This window comes from Stegostoma tigrinum, chromosome 17 (genome assembly GCF_030684315.1).
Source record: "Stegostoma tigrinum isolate sSteTig4 chromosome 17, sSteTig4.hap1, whole genome shotgun sequence".
Lineage (NCBI taxonomy): Eukaryota > Metazoa > Chordata > Chondrichthyes > Orectolobiformes > Stegostomatidae > Stegostoma > Stegostoma tigrinum.
Genome location: NC_081370.1, coordinates 4,497,697 through 4,516,841, shown reverse-complemented (window position 1 = coordinate 4,516,841; position 19,145 = coordinate 4,497,697). Strand labels below are relative to the sequence as shown.

Here is a 19,145-nt window from a genome sequence, read left to right as displayed (position 1 = left end):
GCCCCAATGCTGTTAGGAAGTTCCAGGATTTTGACCGATTGATCCCTTTGTGAAATGCTGCTTTAATGGAACAGCAGTCACCCTCACCCCATCTTTGGATTTTTGCTCTTTTGTCCAAGTGTGAAGCAAGTCTGTAATGGGATCCAAATGCCCTGGCAAAAACAAAACTGTGTGTTAGATAGCAGATTATTGCTGAGCAAATGCCACCTGATAACAGTCAATGAAGGGTAAGCTGAAGAGCAGTAATTAGTCGAGTTTGATTGGTTCTTTTTGTGGACAGAACATATTTTCCATTTTGCCAGATAGATCCAAGTTTTGTACTCAGGGTGTGTAAAAATTAACTGTGCTTTTCTTGTGGCAAGAAAGAACTGGGAAGAGACGGATTGGGCTGAATAGCTTCATTCTAGTTGCACCTTTATGCCTTTTGGTGTGGATCTTGTACGACAAGCTGATTCTATTGCCCTAAAGTGGTTAAATGTAGTGTAGTTTAAACAAAGCATAGCAGTATACATTCCATATAGAGCTAAGTACCTTGTACCTTTTTTTTGCATAGGCACACGATCTTTGATAGTAGATCTTCCATTTTATGATATACATTTTTAACTTTTCTTTCAAGAAGACGATGGCTGAGATTTTATTCACCATATCTGGAGGTCAAATGTTGGCTACTTTGCACTAGAATGTTAGAATTGAAAACTGAGGGTTTTTACAACCTCACATAACAAGGTGTAGAGCTGGATGAATGCAGCAGGCCAAGCAGCATCAGAGGAGCAGGAAGGCTGATGTTTCTGGCCTACACCTAGGCCGGAAATGTCAGCCTTCCTGCTCCTCTGATGCTGCTTGGCCTGCTGTGTTCATCCAGCTTGTATGCCTTGTTATCTCAGATTCTGCAGCATCTACAGTTCCTACTATCTGAAACATTTTTATAATCTCACTGTTTTTTGTTCTGTACTCGGTAAAAGGAGCCATTTGCAACAACTAGCTAGTTTATCTTGTTCATCTCAAAACCTTAATCTTAGCACAGTAAAGAATTAGTAATCATATAATAGCATGATATATTTGTTTCCAGATTCCCAGTTTCTTCTTTGTAAAGCCCTTGTATTATTTCAAATACACTTGGAAATGATGGACAGAATATTCTATTATCATTTAATATGAAACAAATTAAAGCAGGTAAACTTGGTAAATCTATGATTCATGTAAGTTGCTACTGTAAGCATACACCTCAAACTGATGGAGCAGAAGCAAGTTCTTGTTGGATGACTCTACCGGTTACCTGACCATTTTGTTTTGGCAAATTTGTAGCACCGTTCCCAACAATAAACACTGGTTGTCATGTGGGGTCTGGCAGTTCACTAAAATCAGAATTTTTGTCGAACTATAGGAGCTGACGTACAATTAGAAACAAAATGAAAAACATTAAGCCCATCCTTTCCTAAAATGGCGCACATGCGCTGGATCTAATCTCTGTTGGTTAGAGCCTCTTGTTTTCAGCGGAAGATAAATTGCAGTGCACCTTTAATCCTATATTCATGATAGATCAGATGAGTTTCTTAGCGGAACGTTTTCATACACAGCACAAGGTTCTTGTTCTCTGCTAAATATTTTTTCTATGACCCTCATTGCTCATTTTACTATATGCACTGTTATGATCACAGCTAATGGGAATGGTTAGATCCTAGAGTGAAACCTGGCTTGATAGATCACAAGTTTAAATTTTGCAGTTGGATCTCACAGTGGTTAGGTACTAAAGATACTCACAAGGCTATCAAAATGGAACACAACTTTTTTTAATACAAAAAAATCCAATATATGACCATTTAGAAAGGTTTTAACATAAATAGCAAAACCAAAGCTTCAACCTGCTTCCCAACAATTCCTTTACAGACACTCAATCAAAGTGAAGTATCAACTCCTATCTTAACTCTTTAAACTTAGTTAACTGACACTTTACAGTCTTGATGGCCTAGAAACAACTTTTTAGTTCTCACAGCTTGAAAATTTTGATAGAAGTCTGTCAGCCTGAAGGCCTCTAAAATGATAACCTGATTCGTATGAACTGAACTCAAACTGGCGGCCCAGATCTGTTTTCTCTGTACGTCATAGAAGTTCGACTTTTTCTATCCTGGTAAGCCCATAAATCGTATGCTTTCGAGAAAATTGTAGCCCTGATTTTCCATGGTCAGATGTTTATTTCTGTGGCATAAATGGGAATTGTATGTTGGGATACTGCACAATGTCCAGTGTCGCAAATGCTGTGGGAATTGCATGAGAGATTGAAGATTCCAGTGGGAATTTCCCCTTCAACTGGAAACCTTCAAAAGTATCCATTTAAATCACGAGAATTGGGAAGGTTCCACTGTAGTAAAGTAAATAAATAGCCATGAAAAGTTCATTTAAAACGTATTGCAGCTGCTGGGTAACTACTGAGCAGAATCCCAATGTGCTGCAACATACTTACCTCTCAACCCCTTAAACTCCGGAGGACCCAACATCTCCTTCTCTTCCCCGACGATCTGATATGCCCCCTTGATCTCCCAAACTTACCTCTACCCTCTGGAATCTGACAGGCTGTCATCTGCATCCCCCAGCAAAATCCAACATTCCCCCACTCTCAGCTCTGCTCCACGCCGTTCCCCCCCCCCGCCGATACTTACGCTTTAACAGCGCTGTCAAAGTGACTTTGATGCTGGACATTTACATCATAAAATATGGCAAGTAATTCTGACATAAATAGCTGTGTAGTTTGACTTCCCAACTATCCTGAACTGCAAATGGATCTGTTAGATTTAAAGTGTGCTGTGCATTTCTGAAGCAGCCTGGATCAGCGTCTGTGGTCAGAAACGTGGAGCTCCTTGAGAATGTAAATAAAGTAGGAGTGACATGACAAACTGTGATTGCCATTCCTTGGAAAATCTGGCCTCACAGCTTTCGTTCACTTAACATTCATAAGTGATGATGCAATGCATCGTGTGATATATTGAAATGTAATTACCAGTGGGCATTTTGCCAAATAATACAAAAAGGTCCCTTGGATCGTGAGAGAAGGTAGAGGTACTTGGTCAAATTTATCTTGAGCTCACCCATTATTAATCAATATTGATCCTGTTTTATGGAATATTTTGAAAGCCCAAAACACACTTTATCACCTTTCTTAGACTGAGATTGTTTTGCTGAGGCTCCCAAATTGGTCTGGAACTGTTATCCAAAACTTAACACTTCTGCTTTTCTGTTCCCAAACACTATCCTATTGAAAATGAGAACAGTGACCAAAATATGGGTATTCATCTATAAAAATGGTGAATGAAAATGGTAAACGGTTTGGATATTGGGAGTCACAGTGGGGAATGGTGACTTGGCATGCCAGATAACCGTTTCAGCAGTAGGGTTAAGCTCATGGAAGTACGTTTGTGTATTGCAGCAGAACTGTTATATAGTCAGAATCTCCTTGGAAGAATATAAAGAAAGCAATCTTTGAAGTTCGGGCATGAAAGAACAATAAAATTCTAATCTCTTTCTTCAAATTGCAGTTCAGCTTGCAAACAATGCTGTACACCCCACTCATGACATGAAAGTGTAATTTGCTGTTGTATATAATGTATTTGGTGAAAGATGACGTCTCTATGAGAGCTACTTGAGAACACCTTAAACTGTAGTTCAAAAACAATTACAATTATTTTGCCTTCAGTTTCAGTGTTTTTTCCCTCAGTAGTGCCAAATATTAGTTGATTTATTAGCTAGAAATGTAGTTAGTTTACTACAGAAAGTGGAAGAATGTCCTCGTGCTCTCCCCTCCTCAAACTTAAATCCTTTAACTGCAAAGAGAATCAATGCATAATCCTCCAATTGATATCTTAATAGTAAAGAAATAGGACTGCATGAAGTTATTTTAAAGATAATGGTCGATCCTTGTTTGAGGGGAAACTGGCTTGATCAAAATGAGTGTTTTAGAATATATTTCATTCGTATAGAGTGTATCATTGCAAACTGCAACTAAGGTTTGTATTGTAATTTTGTCCTATAGTTAGTTTGTGAATCATTAAAACAACACTATTAGTATATGAGAGATAATGGGAACTGCAGATGCTGGAGAATCCAAGATAATGAAGTGTAAAGCTGGATGAACACAGCAGGCCAAGCAGCATCTCAGGAGCACAAAAGCTGACGTTTCGGGCCTAGACCCTTCATCAGAAAGGGGGATGGGGAGAGGATTCTGAAATAAATAGGGAGAGAGGGGGAGGTGGACCGAAGATGGAGAGAAAAGAAGATAGGTGGAGAGGAGAGTATAGGTGGCGAGGGAGGGAGGGGATAGGTCAGTCCAGGGAAGACAGACAGGTCAAGGAAGTGGGATGAGGTTAGTAGGTAGGAAATGGAGGTGCGGCTTGAGGTGGGAGGAAGGGATGGGTGAGAGGAAGAACAGGTTAGGGAGGCAGAGACAGGCTGGGCTGGTTTTGGGATGCAGTGGGGGGAGGGGATGAGCTGGGCTGGTTTTGGGATGCAGTGGGGGAAGGGGATATTTTGAAGCTGGTGAAGTCCACATTGATACCATTGGGCTGCAGGGTTCACAAGTGGAATATGAATTGCTGTTCCTGCAACCTTCGGGTGGCATCATTGTGGCACTGCAGGAGGCCCATGATGGACATGTCATGTAAAGAATGGGAGGGGGAGTGGAAATGGTTTGCGACTGGGAGGTGCAGTTGTTTATTGCGAACCGAGCGGAGGTGTTCTGCGAAGCTGTCCCCAAGCCTCCGCTTGGTTTCTCCAATGTAGAGGAAGCTACACCAGGTACAATGGATACAGTGTATCACATTGGCAGATGTGCAGGTGAACCTCTGCTTAATGTGGAAAGTCATCTTAGGTCCTGGGATGGGGGTGACAGAGGAGGTGTGCGGGCAAGTGTAGCACTTACTTCGATGGCAGGGGAAGGTGCTGGGTGTGGTGGGCATTGTGGAGCGAAAAGGGAGTCACAGAGAGAGTGGTCTCTTCAGAAGGCAGACAAGGGTGGGGATGGAAAAATGTCTTGGGTGGTGGGGTCGGATTGTAGATGGCGGAAGTGTCGGAGGATGATGCGTTGTATCCGGAGGTTGGTGGGGTGGTGTGTGAGAATGAGGGGGATCCTCTTTGGGTGAATGTGGCGGGGGCGGGGTGTGAGGGATGTGTTGCGGGAAATGCGGGAGATGCAGTCAAGGGCGTTCGCAACCACTGTGGGGGGAAAGTTGTGGTCCTTGAAGAACTTAGACATCTGGGATGTGCGGGGGTGGAATGCCTCATCCTGGGAGCAGATGCGGCGGAGGAATTGGGAATAGGGGATGGAATTTTTGGAGGAGGGTGGGTGGGAGGAGGTGTATTCTAGGTAGCTGTGGGAGTTGGTGGACTTGAAATGGAAATCAGTTACTATCTGGTTGCGATATGGAGACTGAGAGGTCCAGGAAGGTGAGGGATGTGTTGGAGATGGCCCAGGTGAACTTGAGGTTGGGGTGGAAGGTGTTGGTGAAGTGGATGAACTGTTCGAGCTCCTCTGGGGAGCAAGAGGCGGCGCCGATACAATCGTCAATGTAACGGAGGAAGAGGTGGCGTTTGGGGCCTGTGTAGGTGTGGAAGAGGGTCTGTTCCATGTAACCTACAAAGAGGCAGGCATAGCTGGGGCCCATGCGGGTGCCCATGGCCACCCCCTTTGTCTGTAGGAAGTGGGAGGAATCGAAAGAGAAGTTGTTGAGGGTGAGGACGAGTTCGGCTAGGCGGATGAGGGTGTCGGTGGAGGGGGACTGGTCGGGCCTGCAGGACAGGAAGAAGCAGAGGGCCTTGAGGCCATCTGCCTGAGGAATACAGGTGTATAGGGACTGGATGTCCATGGTGAAAATGAAGTGTTGGGGGGCCAGGGAATTGGATGTTCTGGAGGAGTTGGAGGGCGTGGGTGGTGTCACAGACGTAGGTAGGGAGTTCCTGGACCAAAGGGGAGAAAATGGAGTCCAGATAGGTGAACAGCAACTCATATATTCTGCTTGGGAACCCTGCAGCCTAATGGTATCAATGTGGACTTCACCAGCTTCAAAATCTCCCCTTCCCCCACCGCATCCCAAAACCAGCCCAGTTCGTCCCCTCCCCCCACTGCATCCCAAAACCAGCCCAGCCTGTCTCTGCGTCCCTAACCTGTTCTTCCTCTCATCCATCCCTTCCTCCCATCTCAAGCCGCACCTCCATTTCCTACCTACTGACTTCATCCCACCTCCTTGACCTGTCCGTCTTCCCTGGACTGACCTATCCCCTCCCTCCCTCCCCACCTATACTCTCCTCTCCACCTATCTTCTCTCCATCTTTGGTCCGCCTCCCCCTCTCTCCCTATTTATTTCAGAACCCTCTCCCCATCCCCCTTTCTGATGAAGGGTCTAGGCCCGAAACGTCAGCTTTTGTGCTCCTGAGATGCTGCTTGGCCTGCTGTGTTCCTCCAGCTTCACACATACTATTAATATATCTTATAGTATGAAAGCATGTTGTAAAAATACAAATCTCATTTATTTACAAGGATTAAAGATTGTTTTTTTGACAGGATAGCGTAGGTTTGGGGAGTAATCTGTTGCTCCAGATGGTATGACGTTTATTCATTTGCTATAGAAGACCAACAATGGGCTTTCCAATAGACTTCACAGAATAAATATATTAAGTACAGCACTTTATTTATGTAGACAGATGTATAATAATGCACAGGAAAATTCCACAAATAACCCTTGAGGAAAACACGTTAGGTGGCACCAGAAGAACCAGCTCGGATAACTGATGAAGGTAAGTTCAATATCTCATCCTCAAAGCTACAGTGGAATATTAGATGTTAAAATCCCATCATGGGGCAAGCTGGCTGTACTCGGAGTTGACACTTATGGAAGTCAATACATCACTGTTGAGTGTATGTTTAAAATGTTGGAAAAAGCACCAAGAACAAAATGTATCATCAGCTACTGCTAGAAGGTTAGCTTTGTATTTACATTATTGAAGATTTACATTATTGGCATAAATATAATTCAAATACGTGTTTAAAAGAAATGCTCCCTTTAATTACACTGAAAATGTGAAGTTTTTTTTTGGTGTCTCATTTAGTAAGACTGCATACCACTGTTTTCCCCACCCCCTTTTAAATAAATTGCTACGAACATTTTCCACTAGAATTAAAATACAAGTTCATAGGCATGCTGTTAAACTTCCATCTGATGATAGCACATAGCCAAGAAAGATGTATGGTCCGTGAAACAAATCTCCATTATTCTTCTCTACTGGAATGTAACGTGGTCTGTTTTTTGAAGCTACTCACTCATCGATGTACTGCATGGCTATTGGCGTCATGTCTGCTGGACAGTCATCTGCTGATGGTGTGTTCAGTGGCTGCTTTTTGTAGACTGGAGTTGGAGAATCTAAAGTGGTTGGAAAATATATTGACATACTATATTTTATACAAGGTAATCTCTCTACTTCAGTCACTTATATATAGTGTAACACAACTTGGTAAAGGCAGGAAAGAAGATCTAGTTTACATGACTATTAATATCCGATACTCATGTGACTGATTTGTCAACAAAATATATTCCACATGCTGCAAGTAAAACAACGGAATTTTGGTTCCAGTCAGATAAGTCTAATGAACAATTCAATGTGATTTATGTCAACAAGGTAAGGCAAACTCCAACGCCATTTAAAGTATGTTATGTTGACCAAAAAGAAGCAAAAAAAGTGTTTAAAAAGACTGAACAGTTTTGTGTCATATATGTAATTCTACAGAGCTGGAGACCTCAAGATGGATTTCTTCAACCATAATAGTTTGGAAATTGGCTTGATTAAGAATCAATTTAAAAGAAATTCAAGCATTTTTAAACTGACTCCAAAAAGTAAATTCACAAAACAATGTTATGACTTTTATTAAAACATATTTGGTATTCCTACTTCAGCCTCTGCTGAGAGAAGATCCCTTAGAAACTCAGCCTTTTGCTATCTAGTAAACTGTTAAACATTGGCCTTTGACAATGTGCCATTGGCTAAGGAGACAAAGGAAGCAGTTAGTATCGATTCATTCAAATATAAAATAAATACTTTTGTGATATAATATGGGTAGTTTGACAAATGACATTCAGCAAAGTGCAGCATGCTTGAGAGAAGCATTTGAAGCCTACTGTTACTAAATCTCCAACTGCTACATATGCCAGGTCAAAAACAGAAATTACTGCAAAAACTCTGCAGATCTGGCAGTATCTGTGCAAAGACCGCAGAGTTAATGTGCAGTCCAGTGAACCGTCTTCTGAATTGGATCTGAAGAAGGGTCACTGGACCTGAAAATATTGGCTCTGCTTTCTCGCCATAAATACTGCCAGAACTGCAGAGTTTCTCCAGCAATTTCTGTTTTTGTTTCAGACTTACGGCTTCTACAGTTCTTTTTTTTGAAAACATATGTCAGGGTGCCTGTTTACATAAGCCATTATAGAATTTGTGCTGCAAGACTGATTTCCCGAACTATAATTTTCACAGTGGGATGCCTATAAAGTCAGCATTTCAATGGACAGCTCCAACTGCTTATGAAATTGAAATAATTACTCACATAAGGGATAAATACTTAATGAATGTTTCTTATCATGAGTGATTAGTTGAAGGAATTTCAATTGATTTTCTTTTGTTATCAATGAATTTTTTTCCTCTAAATAGTGATACTATGTCAACGTACTGTCAGCGTGCCTCCTGACGTTTGTCCATGATGGATCCCAAGTGAACTGGCTTGGAAAAGGAAGAGCAAAATAGTAGAATCACAGCATCTGTGCAGTGTGGAAGCAGGTCGTTCAGCCCATCAAGTCCACATCAACCCTCCAAAAAGAGTATCCCACTCAGACCCGTCCTCCTACCCTGCCTCTGTAACTCTGCACTTCCCATGGCTAATCCACCTAGCCTGCACAATCCTGATCACTACAGCCAAATTAGCATGGCCAAGCCTGCACATCTGTGATCTGTAGGTGGAAACTGGAGCACACGGCGGAAACCCACGTAGGGGTTATGAGTTGGCATTGGGACTATAACAGGCACTGAAGTTGAAGGCAATGGAGGATGGGTAGATTATGCATAGGATGGCATGACGTTCAAATAAGTTGCCATGGGAAGTGGGTGAGAGGGAGTGAGCAGGAGAGATATTTTATGTTTTAATTTTTGACCATAGTGCTGGAGCCTTGAGACAGGCTTTTTACAGTCCACTCAGGGGAGAGCTGGCTGCCTCTTCCCAGGTCACCAGACCCATTTCCCAATCCATCCTGCCGGTTCACCCCAGATACTGAACATTTGAGGTGGGGATGGACCTTTTTTTTTTGTTTTTGCAAAATTCATAAGGTCAGATTTGTGGAGCTGGGATTTCTCTCGCCTCTGGACATCCAATCCAGGAACATAAAGTGAGACCCTTGCCCTTTTTATGTCTAGAGACTCCTATGTTTTTACGCTTTCCTGTGCAGGCAACACAATTGTGAAATGATTACTGAATGCTAACTAGATGCTATTGAAGCTGGAATGGATACTGTTTAGCTCTAATGGTTTTGGTAAAGATTGGTGGCAAATTCCTTGTCAGAACCCATGTGATTTACTAAGATTGGCGCCAGCTGCGATAAATGCTGTCTTAACTCTATGTACTGACTATAAATAGAGCTCATGCAGACATGCAAATGCCTTGTTTATAGCAGCACCATTAGCCCAAAACCTGAACATTTGTATATTTAGCAGATTTCTGACATACCTCCTAAATCCTGCACACTGAGGAGGCAGTTAATTGCCAGATGAATTTGGTCAATGCACTACGATACAGATAGTAAGCAAAATTTGGAAACTAATATTTTGTTCCAGTTTCTCTTTGCATTTTGGACAGTCTAACTTTCTGATTTGCAGTCATGTGAACTATGTTGGCAATGACTTGTGTAGAATTTACTTGAACAAAAGTGGTCATTGTTATTCAGCTAGCTGGAACTCATTGCAAATTGTGAAAAGGAATTCCATGTGAACTAGCATCAGGAAAATATCCATGAGAGCTGACAGTTTTGCTTTAAAAAAACAGGTTAATTCACTAATGCCCTGAAGGGAGCCGACCTGGTAAAAATCTCTACCTTGGTTTGGAAGTGGTTCTTGTCCCATATGACAATCTCAACACTGTCATAGTAACCAGGGATATTGTCTTGCTAGCAACAAATGCAGAACTCCCCGATGTTTCAAGAAGACATGAAGGAAAGTTCAGTGAAGGTTATGTTATTAAAAAAGGGGAAAGAATGGGAGTATACTTGCTACAGAGGGAATGAAGCAAAGGCTCACTAGACAGGTACCGGGGATGGCAAGACTGTCATATGAGGAGAGATTGGTTTGATTGGGCTTGTATTCACTACATTTAGATGGATGAGACGGGACCTAATTGAAACATAAAATTCAAACAAGGCTAGACAGACTAGATGCAAGACACTCCCCCCTGAAGCATTGGTCACAGTCTCAGAATACAAGGCAGGCCATTTAGGACTCGGAGCAAAGTCATTTTTCTTCATTTGGGGGTGATCAACCTGTGAAGGGTGGGTCACTGAAGAAAGAGACTGATAAACCTTTAAAAGGCATCAAGGAGTCTGAAAGAAAGTGGAAGAGTGATGTGGGATGGAGAATCAGAGAATTAGTCTCTTGATCATTAGGTGAGTCAAGGGTTACAGGGAAAATGTAGGAAAGTGGGTATGAGGAATGGTGGGATTAGCCACAATCCTATTGCATGGCAGAGCAGGCTTGAACAGCCTCTTCCTGTTCCTATTTCTTATGGTCTTATAATCAGACATGATCGTTTAAATCTGTGTGTGGTGAATCAGCTATCAAAGGCTAGATCAGCTTTAAAGGTACGAAAGAAAACATTATTTGTTGGGGGAATGGATTGTGGAAAGAGATAAAATTTGGGGATGGAATGGATTGCAAAAATAAAGACAGGGTGATAGCAAGGCCATAAAAGGATTAATTTTATATGTCAATTGATGACAAGCAAGTCAAAAAGGCTGCAAGACTAACCTAATCATATAATACATTGCCAGATGATCTAAATGAAGTACTTCTGAAATTTAGTCACTATAATGTAGGATGATGCACAAGTATTATTTGGTTTGTGGCAGAAATGTTCACAAAATTGAGAGTGGATTAAAGGACATCAATACAGGGAATGATAGCATTGCCTGTAGTGATGAGGGTATGTACAAGGGCTTGAGCATCAAAGAGGCTGAGGCAGATAATGATTCAGGTAGAAGGATCTTTGCGATGAAGAGGACGCAAGGTTTTGAAATTAATTTTAAGTGAATGGAACAACAAGGCATCTTATGAAGTGACAGTCAAACAAGATTATGAAGGCAACGGCAAAATGGTGTGCAGAATGCAAACTGCACCAGCATACCAAGGAATCTTGATGGAAAATGGACCGCAACAGCTCCATCTTGTTTTTAACGTAGAATCTCAATGCAGATTATAGTTACCTGGTTCTGGCTGTGACTGTCAACCTCCTCTCGTCAACTGCTACAAAGTGTAAAACAGCTGAGATGCAAACTGCATTTTTTTTTTTGGTTTTGTCAGCGCTGAACCAAATCAATATCCAAAGGTATACTGGATAACCAAAGATGCAACAGCACTGATCAAAAAAAAACATGAGTTGCCTTTGAGTTGAACCATATTTAACTTGTTTACTTGCTTCTACATTATAAGTTTCCTTAAGTCTCCTAAATTAGGAAATTAATTATGAGTCACCAAATTTAGGTTCTGAAAGAGAAATCTAGACATAGTGAAGGTTAGAGCACCACAGATCGGCGGTTTAGAGACGGAACAAAGAGAGTACAAGTATATTTTGCATTCCCATGTAGAATGTCGAGAACTGCTGTGAGGATACGCAGAGAGGCATGTTCAGCAGAGGTACTAACAATGATAGCACCGATGAGACAGCAAGTAGAAAACAACAATCGAGACAGGAGAGACTACTGATGGCTGACTCCTGGATTCCAGTTTTTTGTTGCATCCTGTTGAAGTGGATGTTAAAAGCTTCTCCCAACTGCACGCAATATTGGAGGTCTCTGAACAGCTCACAGATGAAAAGACAGTGGAGTTACTTGAAAGTTGAAGTGGAAATGGTGTTGTAATAAAAAGAGGAAATTGAGCTTCCTGATGGCAACTTCAGTCATGGAGGAGATTTTAAGATGAGACCAAGAATGTTAGATTAATAAGCAGCAAGAAACAGATACTGTTACTCTGTCTTCTCTCGCATTTAAATTTCCTATTTGCATCATAGTTATCTAAATAATTTCAGCAATTTAATGGTTATTGTCAAATATTGCTATTTTTATATTTCCAGATTTATTTAATTAACTGTATTTAAATTTCACAGCTGCTGTTTTGGAATTTGAACTTGAGTCTCCAGTTTATTAGTCCTGGTCCCTAACGTAACTATTCAGTAATATAACCATGGTCTGCCATTACTCCAAGCTGAGTCAATATCGAACAAGAATACCTGTGTATGTTGGAGGTGGTCTGCTGCAATGCATATTGTGTTGAGTAAAGCATTCAATCATCCAGGATAGAACATCACTGCAGTATTTCATCTGTAACGACACCAAGAACTGAACTTAGAAATGCAGCTTCCTTATTTGAGTTTCATTTAAAAATAAATGTAGCTATCAAAATTAAATCATTGATGTTTCAAATCAATTTTGTTTAAGGAATGGAATCCAGAAAACAGCTTCAAACAGACATGCTAAATACCTATTATACTGGGTACATCTTGTAAACTTGGTTAATATTATATTGATCATTGCTGGAGCTGGAATGCTCTTGTAGCCTGGTGTTGAGTGCTATTTTAAATCTAGTGATAAGCCAAAGGGCTTGCATATATTATCCTTTGAGACACAAGTTATTGCAATACAGGTCCAGTAAACTGCAATGTCAGACCTCCAATTAATTTAATACTGATGCTTTTCTAGTTAATCGTTCCACAAAATCATTTTCAAAACAGGTAAAATGCTTACATGCTTGAGTTTGTTTCGTTTGTTCAATTAGCTGGGTGACTGTCATAGGCAAAATAATCCAGAGATAAAATGTCAGTGGAAAGAAAATATTTTTGTGGCAGGGAATTTAGAAGTTAATATTTCACCTGTTTCTCATAGGAACCATTACATAATGTTTCCTTGAAGGGAGTAATGTGGAGCACTGTTCTTCAACATTTTGGCTGTGCATTGTAAGTTAGAATTGTAAGCACAACCCCCACTCTTTGCTAGTTTGATTATTTCCTCAGTGGGTGAGTTTACATCAAAGGAAATGTTAAAGTGTTGAAATGGTCACAAAGATTCCAAATGTCATGCCATGAGTTCAGAACATTGTTTGACCTACCCTTGTCTCGAGTGTTATGAGGCGTTTTTCTTGTTCCTGAAGTCCACTGATTGATTTTAGTAATGAATCTACCCTAAAAAGGAATCACCAGCGTTATTATAAATATTTTTAATCAACTCATTCAGATGTGTTAAGACACACCTCTGGAGCAGGTAAGACTTGAACACAGGCCTTCTGCCAGTGTCATTATAGTGCTGAATTTGATCTCTCCTGTGATTCAGAGGTAAGATTTGAATTGTGTAAGGATGGGATTAGCTGCTGACTGACACTCGGTGCAGTCATGGAACAGAGTTTTTGTGCATCTCTAGCCAACCGTGTCCTAATGCAAAATTGCTTGAATAGATCCTCTGAACCAATACGAAGATGCCATCCTTGTCACATAGCTCCTAAAAGTTTGTTTCCATTTGTGAGCCATAGATGCAGTTGAATGCAGAAATTAAGTTGTTGTTGTTAGGCTTGTCACTCACCACAAACCTGAAGCTCTCTAACAGAGTCAGCATCGAGGATTATCACTGGTTATTCATTAAACATGAAAGAAAAATGTTAGACTTTGACCATTGTAAGAGTAAGTGACCTCTTAATAGTTTAAGTCTTAATAATTATAAAACTTACCCAGAAAGAGATGCATGAGAACACTACCACTTGTATATTCCCCTCCAAGTGACATACTATCTTACTTGGAACTGTATTGTCATCCTTTTACTGCGATTAGGTCAAAATCTTGGAATGACCTTCCGAAAGCAGCACGGTGGGTATACTGCAGGAGCTGCAATGGAAAGGCTGTTCATCATCATTTTGAGGGTGGTTTTATGATGCGCAATCAATTAATGCTGCCCTACCCATGAAAACCTCGTCCCGTCAATGAATTTTCTTAAAACAAACTCTGGCTTTGGAAATTTACTGATCACTCTCATTTCATCAGATTTTTATCGTTATTGGAGATTTTTGAATGTTGCAGCAATTACTTTTACTTTTTCTCTGTCTCTTTCTCTTAACCCCATTTTTCTTCACCTCTGATTTGCTGTCTGCATGATTTGACATAGAATACTTAATTCAAATTTACGTTTGCTGGATTAGACTTGACTGGGTAGAAATTTCGCCTTGCGCATTGATGCAAAACAGATGACATAGGAACAGCCAACATTTACACCCTTTTCTCATTTCATCGCTGTCAGTGGAATGAAGTTTAAAGCACAGCCTATCGATCTGACACAGCCCTTGTTGCACTACCACTGAAGTCTAATTTCTACATGTTTCAGTAAGTTCTTTTTGACTCGATGGAAAAGGCATTCTGTTGCTTGCCCTACTCTCACAGGTCTCAGTCCTCCTGTAAAGGGCACTGTTATGCTTCTTTAATTACTGTAGCAGTTGCCACATAAAAGGTCCACTACAAATCTCTGGGCACGTGAGCATTTTGCATAGTTACCATTGTGTCTTTGTTGTTGACTACCGAAACCAGGCCTGTAAGCATACAGCAAAAGAAGATTTCAGAGGAGCAAAGACAAATCATGCTATCTGACAAACTAAGGCAACCTTTTATTTAGACAATACAATATTGAACTGTCTGTACCAGACCGACGCTGACTGTCCATTAACACCTTATCGACAGTTATGGGGAGACTTGGCTTTTCAGTGAATTTAAGTCAAAGACTTGGATTTCAATTTTTGGAACAGATTTAAAGTATAAATTGAGAAGAATACACAAATAAAACAATCAGCAAGTAGTAAAATGGAGAGGGAAAAAAAAGCTGCCTTTCATAGGATGAGAATAGAACTGGGGAAGAGAATTTGGAAAAATTTGCTGATGGCGAAACTAACCAGGGATAACATTACACAGGTAAGTAGAAGTAAATGCAATATTGGGAGGGTGGACAAAAAGCACAGGATTTAATCCCATGAAGCACTGAGGAAGTGCTGCAATGTCAGAGGTGCCATCTATCAGATGAGACATTAAAATGAGGCCCTGAAATATTCTCCCAGGCAGCTGCGACAGATCCTATGCTGCTATTTTGAACAGCAGTGACATTTTCCCAGGTGCCTTTACTAATTTTTACATGAACCTGTGAGTAAATTAACAGCCCGTTGGATGATTTTATACGAGGTCAAGCCAGAATAACCAAGCCTGGCAAGTGGCCTTCCTCATTTACTTTGCAATATACTTTTCCCCAATAGTGATCATTGCTAATGAAACCATTTGAAGTAATGCCAGAAGTGTAATGAGCCTTCAAGAATAACAAATGTGAAAATAAATAAATCATATTATATGAAATAATAAATTAAAATACAAATAAAATAAATTATTCAAATGGTGAAGGTGTTAGATTCATATCGGGTGTCGTGGATGCAAGAACTTCCCCAATAATGATCCTGGAATTTACTTTTTAACTGCATTCCCTCAGAGTAGTTCATCTAACAATTTGATTTTTGGATTTTGTTTTAAGTTTGTTCCAGGGACGTGGACAATTCTGTATTGCTGCATGTATTGCTCATCTTTGAACTGATGATCCCATGGTAGTGTTAGGTGAGGAATTCCAAGGTATTGATAAAGCAAGCCAGAATATTGGCCACTGTTGCCACTGCTTATACTATTAGGACCCATTTCTCATTCGAACTGCACTTACTTGGTGGATGTCTTCTTCAGTCTTTCAGTGCTGCTTTCTTTCTTCCCCTTTTCCAAATTGGCTAGGTAATTCTCTTTTTGCACAGACTCCCAGATTCTGAGCTTCTGATCCAAAGTTTCTGGCAAGTGTTTTTCTAAATGAAATTCAAACAAAAATAATCCTTGCAATGGTGAGTTCTACAGTCATTTCTCTGCTAAAAGTAAAACCAAACTCTTTTTTTTTCTATTTTCTTTTCTGTTTCTCTACTTCACTGTCAGGTGACCAGCGCAGATTTTGAAAGGTCTGGACTCATAATAATCGTATGAGATGCCACACTCAAGTGAATATTCTTTAAGCATGAGATTGTACTCTTGTGTTTGGCAGACTGTGACCATGGCAAATGTTCAGTTCAAACCAAATTCATCCTGGCCAGATCTTCACACACTTTGAGTAAGGTTGCAAGATCATAATCAAGAGTAGAGACTTTGTGCTTCAGGCTATGCAGTGGAAATAAGTACAAGTCCCTGTGTAACAAGTGTGAAATTGTTGATTTGGTTTGTATCATTGTACTGACATAAAACAAAGAAACCCATGCATGAAATAATTGACAAAGGCATGGCATTTCTTTCTGTTGGGAAATCTCTACCAGTGCTTCTCTAATATAATTTAACAGATTTAATTTAGCTTCTTTCTTGACTTTGTGAAAGAAAGGCTCCAGGCATCTACGAATCTTAAACATCCATGGTCAGAGATGTCAATGACTGTAAAGCAAATGGAGACAGACATCTGTGGTAGTGAAAAGCACTATATAAATGCAAAAGTCTTTCTTCATTTGCTATTGTATAAATGTTATCTATAATTTTATTTATAAAACATCTAATTGGAAATGTTAAAGATAGGTAGGTGTTGAATTGAACTGATGAGTAGTGCTCGATGCTGCAGTTAAGTTGCCATAGAGACTTGAAGGTTACTAATTCAACTATTTTTTTTATTTCAAAAGCCAATAGTGGAGATTTAAGATGAATTTGGATTAAGAGAGGGGAAAAAAGGGAGTACAGCACCCATTTCTAATGGTGACCCAAGTCCTGCATTTGTTGAGAGCAACATCTGCAGGTGGGGATTCACCCACAGTGCCTTTTGCCAATCTCTAATGTCACTGGCAAGTAAAGCACTGGACTTCAGCATGGATCATTGATTTTGGGATCATAAAGGAAAAGCGGATGGCTGATAACACCCTGAGAACACGCTCAGTGCTGTTGCTTTCAGCAAAACCAGCCTGTGATGATATTCCATCCTGTTTGCTCAGTTTTATTGCACTTAATTGGGAGCTGCCATGTGTTTTTCAAACTGGCAAAGAGTTTCACAAAGTGTGCATGCACAGAACTTTTTGGATGCATAGAATGAACCTTTCAGACAGGAGATGCGGCCTAAGGAAAACTGTGTGAATGCTGCTGGATCATATTTATGACACAGATCTCCTTTCAAGAAGGCTTCATACACTAGCTTAAAAAGGAGCATAAAGCTGCCCTGACTGAACTAATCAGAGGCTTTTGCAACAATCACTGTGTTCTGTTCACACCCTCCCTAGCAAATGCACAATATGAATAAAGATTAGCAGTACACCATTTGAGCCTGCTCAACCATTTATTAGGATTATAGATGATCTAATAGTAACCTTCTACCCACATTCCTGCTTACCCTCAATTTGAGGTTAATCCACAGAAGACAGAGTTGGAATTAATGGGTCTTTTTCCAGTCAGAAGGACATAATTAATGAAGTGCCACAAGGATGAGTCTTAGGGTCTCAATTATTTTCTACCTACATTAATGACTTGGAGAGAGGGTCAGAGTGTAATGTATCCAAATTTGCTGATAATATTAAAACAAAAAGGTGGAAGGGCATGTTGTGATGAAGACAGAAAGGGTCTACAAAGGGATAGAGATAGGTTGAGTCAGGGAGCAAAACCATGGCAGATGAAGTTTAAATGCAGGAACGTATGAGGCAATTCACTTTGGCAGGAAGAATTAAAGATAGGCTATTACTCAAATGGAGAGAGAATCTGAGAAAATAAACACAGCCCAGAAGAATCTGAGTGTAAAGTTAGTGTGCAAGCACTGCAAGTAATTTGGAAGGCAAATTGAATTTTGGCATCATTATCCGGAGGTGGAGTTTAAACATAGGGAAATATTGGTACCAATATTACATTTGTTGGCGAGGTGGCATCTGGAGTAGAATGTATAGTTTTGGTTCCTGTATTTAAAAAAAAATGTTGAAGGTAATTTTGAAGAGATTCTTTAGGCTGATTCCTGGGATAAAGGGATTGCCTTATCAAGAAGGTAGACTGTTATTCATTAGAAGAATGAGTGTGTGACCTTATAAGATTGTGAGGGGCCTGATGAAATGGATGTTAAGATGTTTCCACTACTGGTGGAATCTCAGACCAGGGGGACATAGTGACAGAATAAGGGAAACACGCATTTAAAATTGAGAATAAGAATTTCTTCTCCCAGAGGGTAGTAAATGTCTGAGACAGTGTTGTGGAGGAAAGATCACTACAAGTATTTAAAGGGGAGGTAGTTAGGTTTTTGAAATCTTGAGGATTATTCAGAGTTGGCACAAGAAAGGAGTCTGTGGCCTGGGGAAGATCAGCCATGAGTTTACAGAATAGTAAGGTTAGATGGAGGGTCTAAGTGGCTGTTTCCTGCTCCTATTTCTTACATTCTTACCCATGACAAAGTTCCACCCTCTTTCTTACTAAGAATGTATTCACTTCTACCTTAAAAAATTTGAAAACTTTGCTTCAACCGTATTTTTAGGAGAAGGATTCCAAAGACTTAGTCCTCGGAGGAAAAAAAAATTACTTAATTTATTTTCTAAATGGGTGACCCCTTAATTTTTAAAGTCATAAGTCAGATGACACTAGGTTATAGTCCAACACATTTATTTGAAATCACAAGCTTTTGCAGCGCTGCTCCTTCGTCAGTAAAGTCCATTCCCAAAGCTTGTGATTTGAAACAAAGCTGTTGGACTATAACCTGGTGTAGTGTGACTTCTGACTTTGTCCACCTCAGTCCAACACCAGCACCTCCACATCATGACTGATTTTTAACTAGTGACTATCGATCTAGTTTATCCAACAAGGGGAGGCTTCCTGT

At 40.4% G+C, this 19,145-nt stretch overlaps 1 protein-coding gene across 3 annotated transcripts in view; it reads right to left on the bottom strand.

Moving 5' to 3' along the window:
- Window positions 1–6,670: 6,670 nt before the first annotated feature.
- The window catches only part of trpm5 (transient receptor potential cation channel, subfamily M, member 5), a 106,968-nt gene continuing 94,493 nt past the window's right edge, over window positions 6,671–19,145 (bottom strand). For 2 of the 3 annotated variants that reach the window (XM_048545069.2, XM_048545068.1), the window contains 4 exons: window positions 16,011–16,143; window positions 13,390–13,462; window positions 12,515–12,605; window positions 6,671–7,403 (listed from right to left, as the gene is read on the bottom strand). In XM_048545069.2, coding sequence (XP_048401026.1) covers window positions 7,300–7,403; window positions 12,515–12,605; window positions 13,390–13,462; window positions 16,011–16,143 — 401 coding nt within the window. In that variant the 3' untranslated portion in view covers window positions 6,671–7,299. Of the gene's footprint in view, window positions 7,404–12,514; window positions 12,606–13,389; window positions 13,463–16,010; window positions 16,144–19,145 lie in introns of those variants that run through there. The other variant, XM_048545070.1, reaches the window with a different exon arrangement.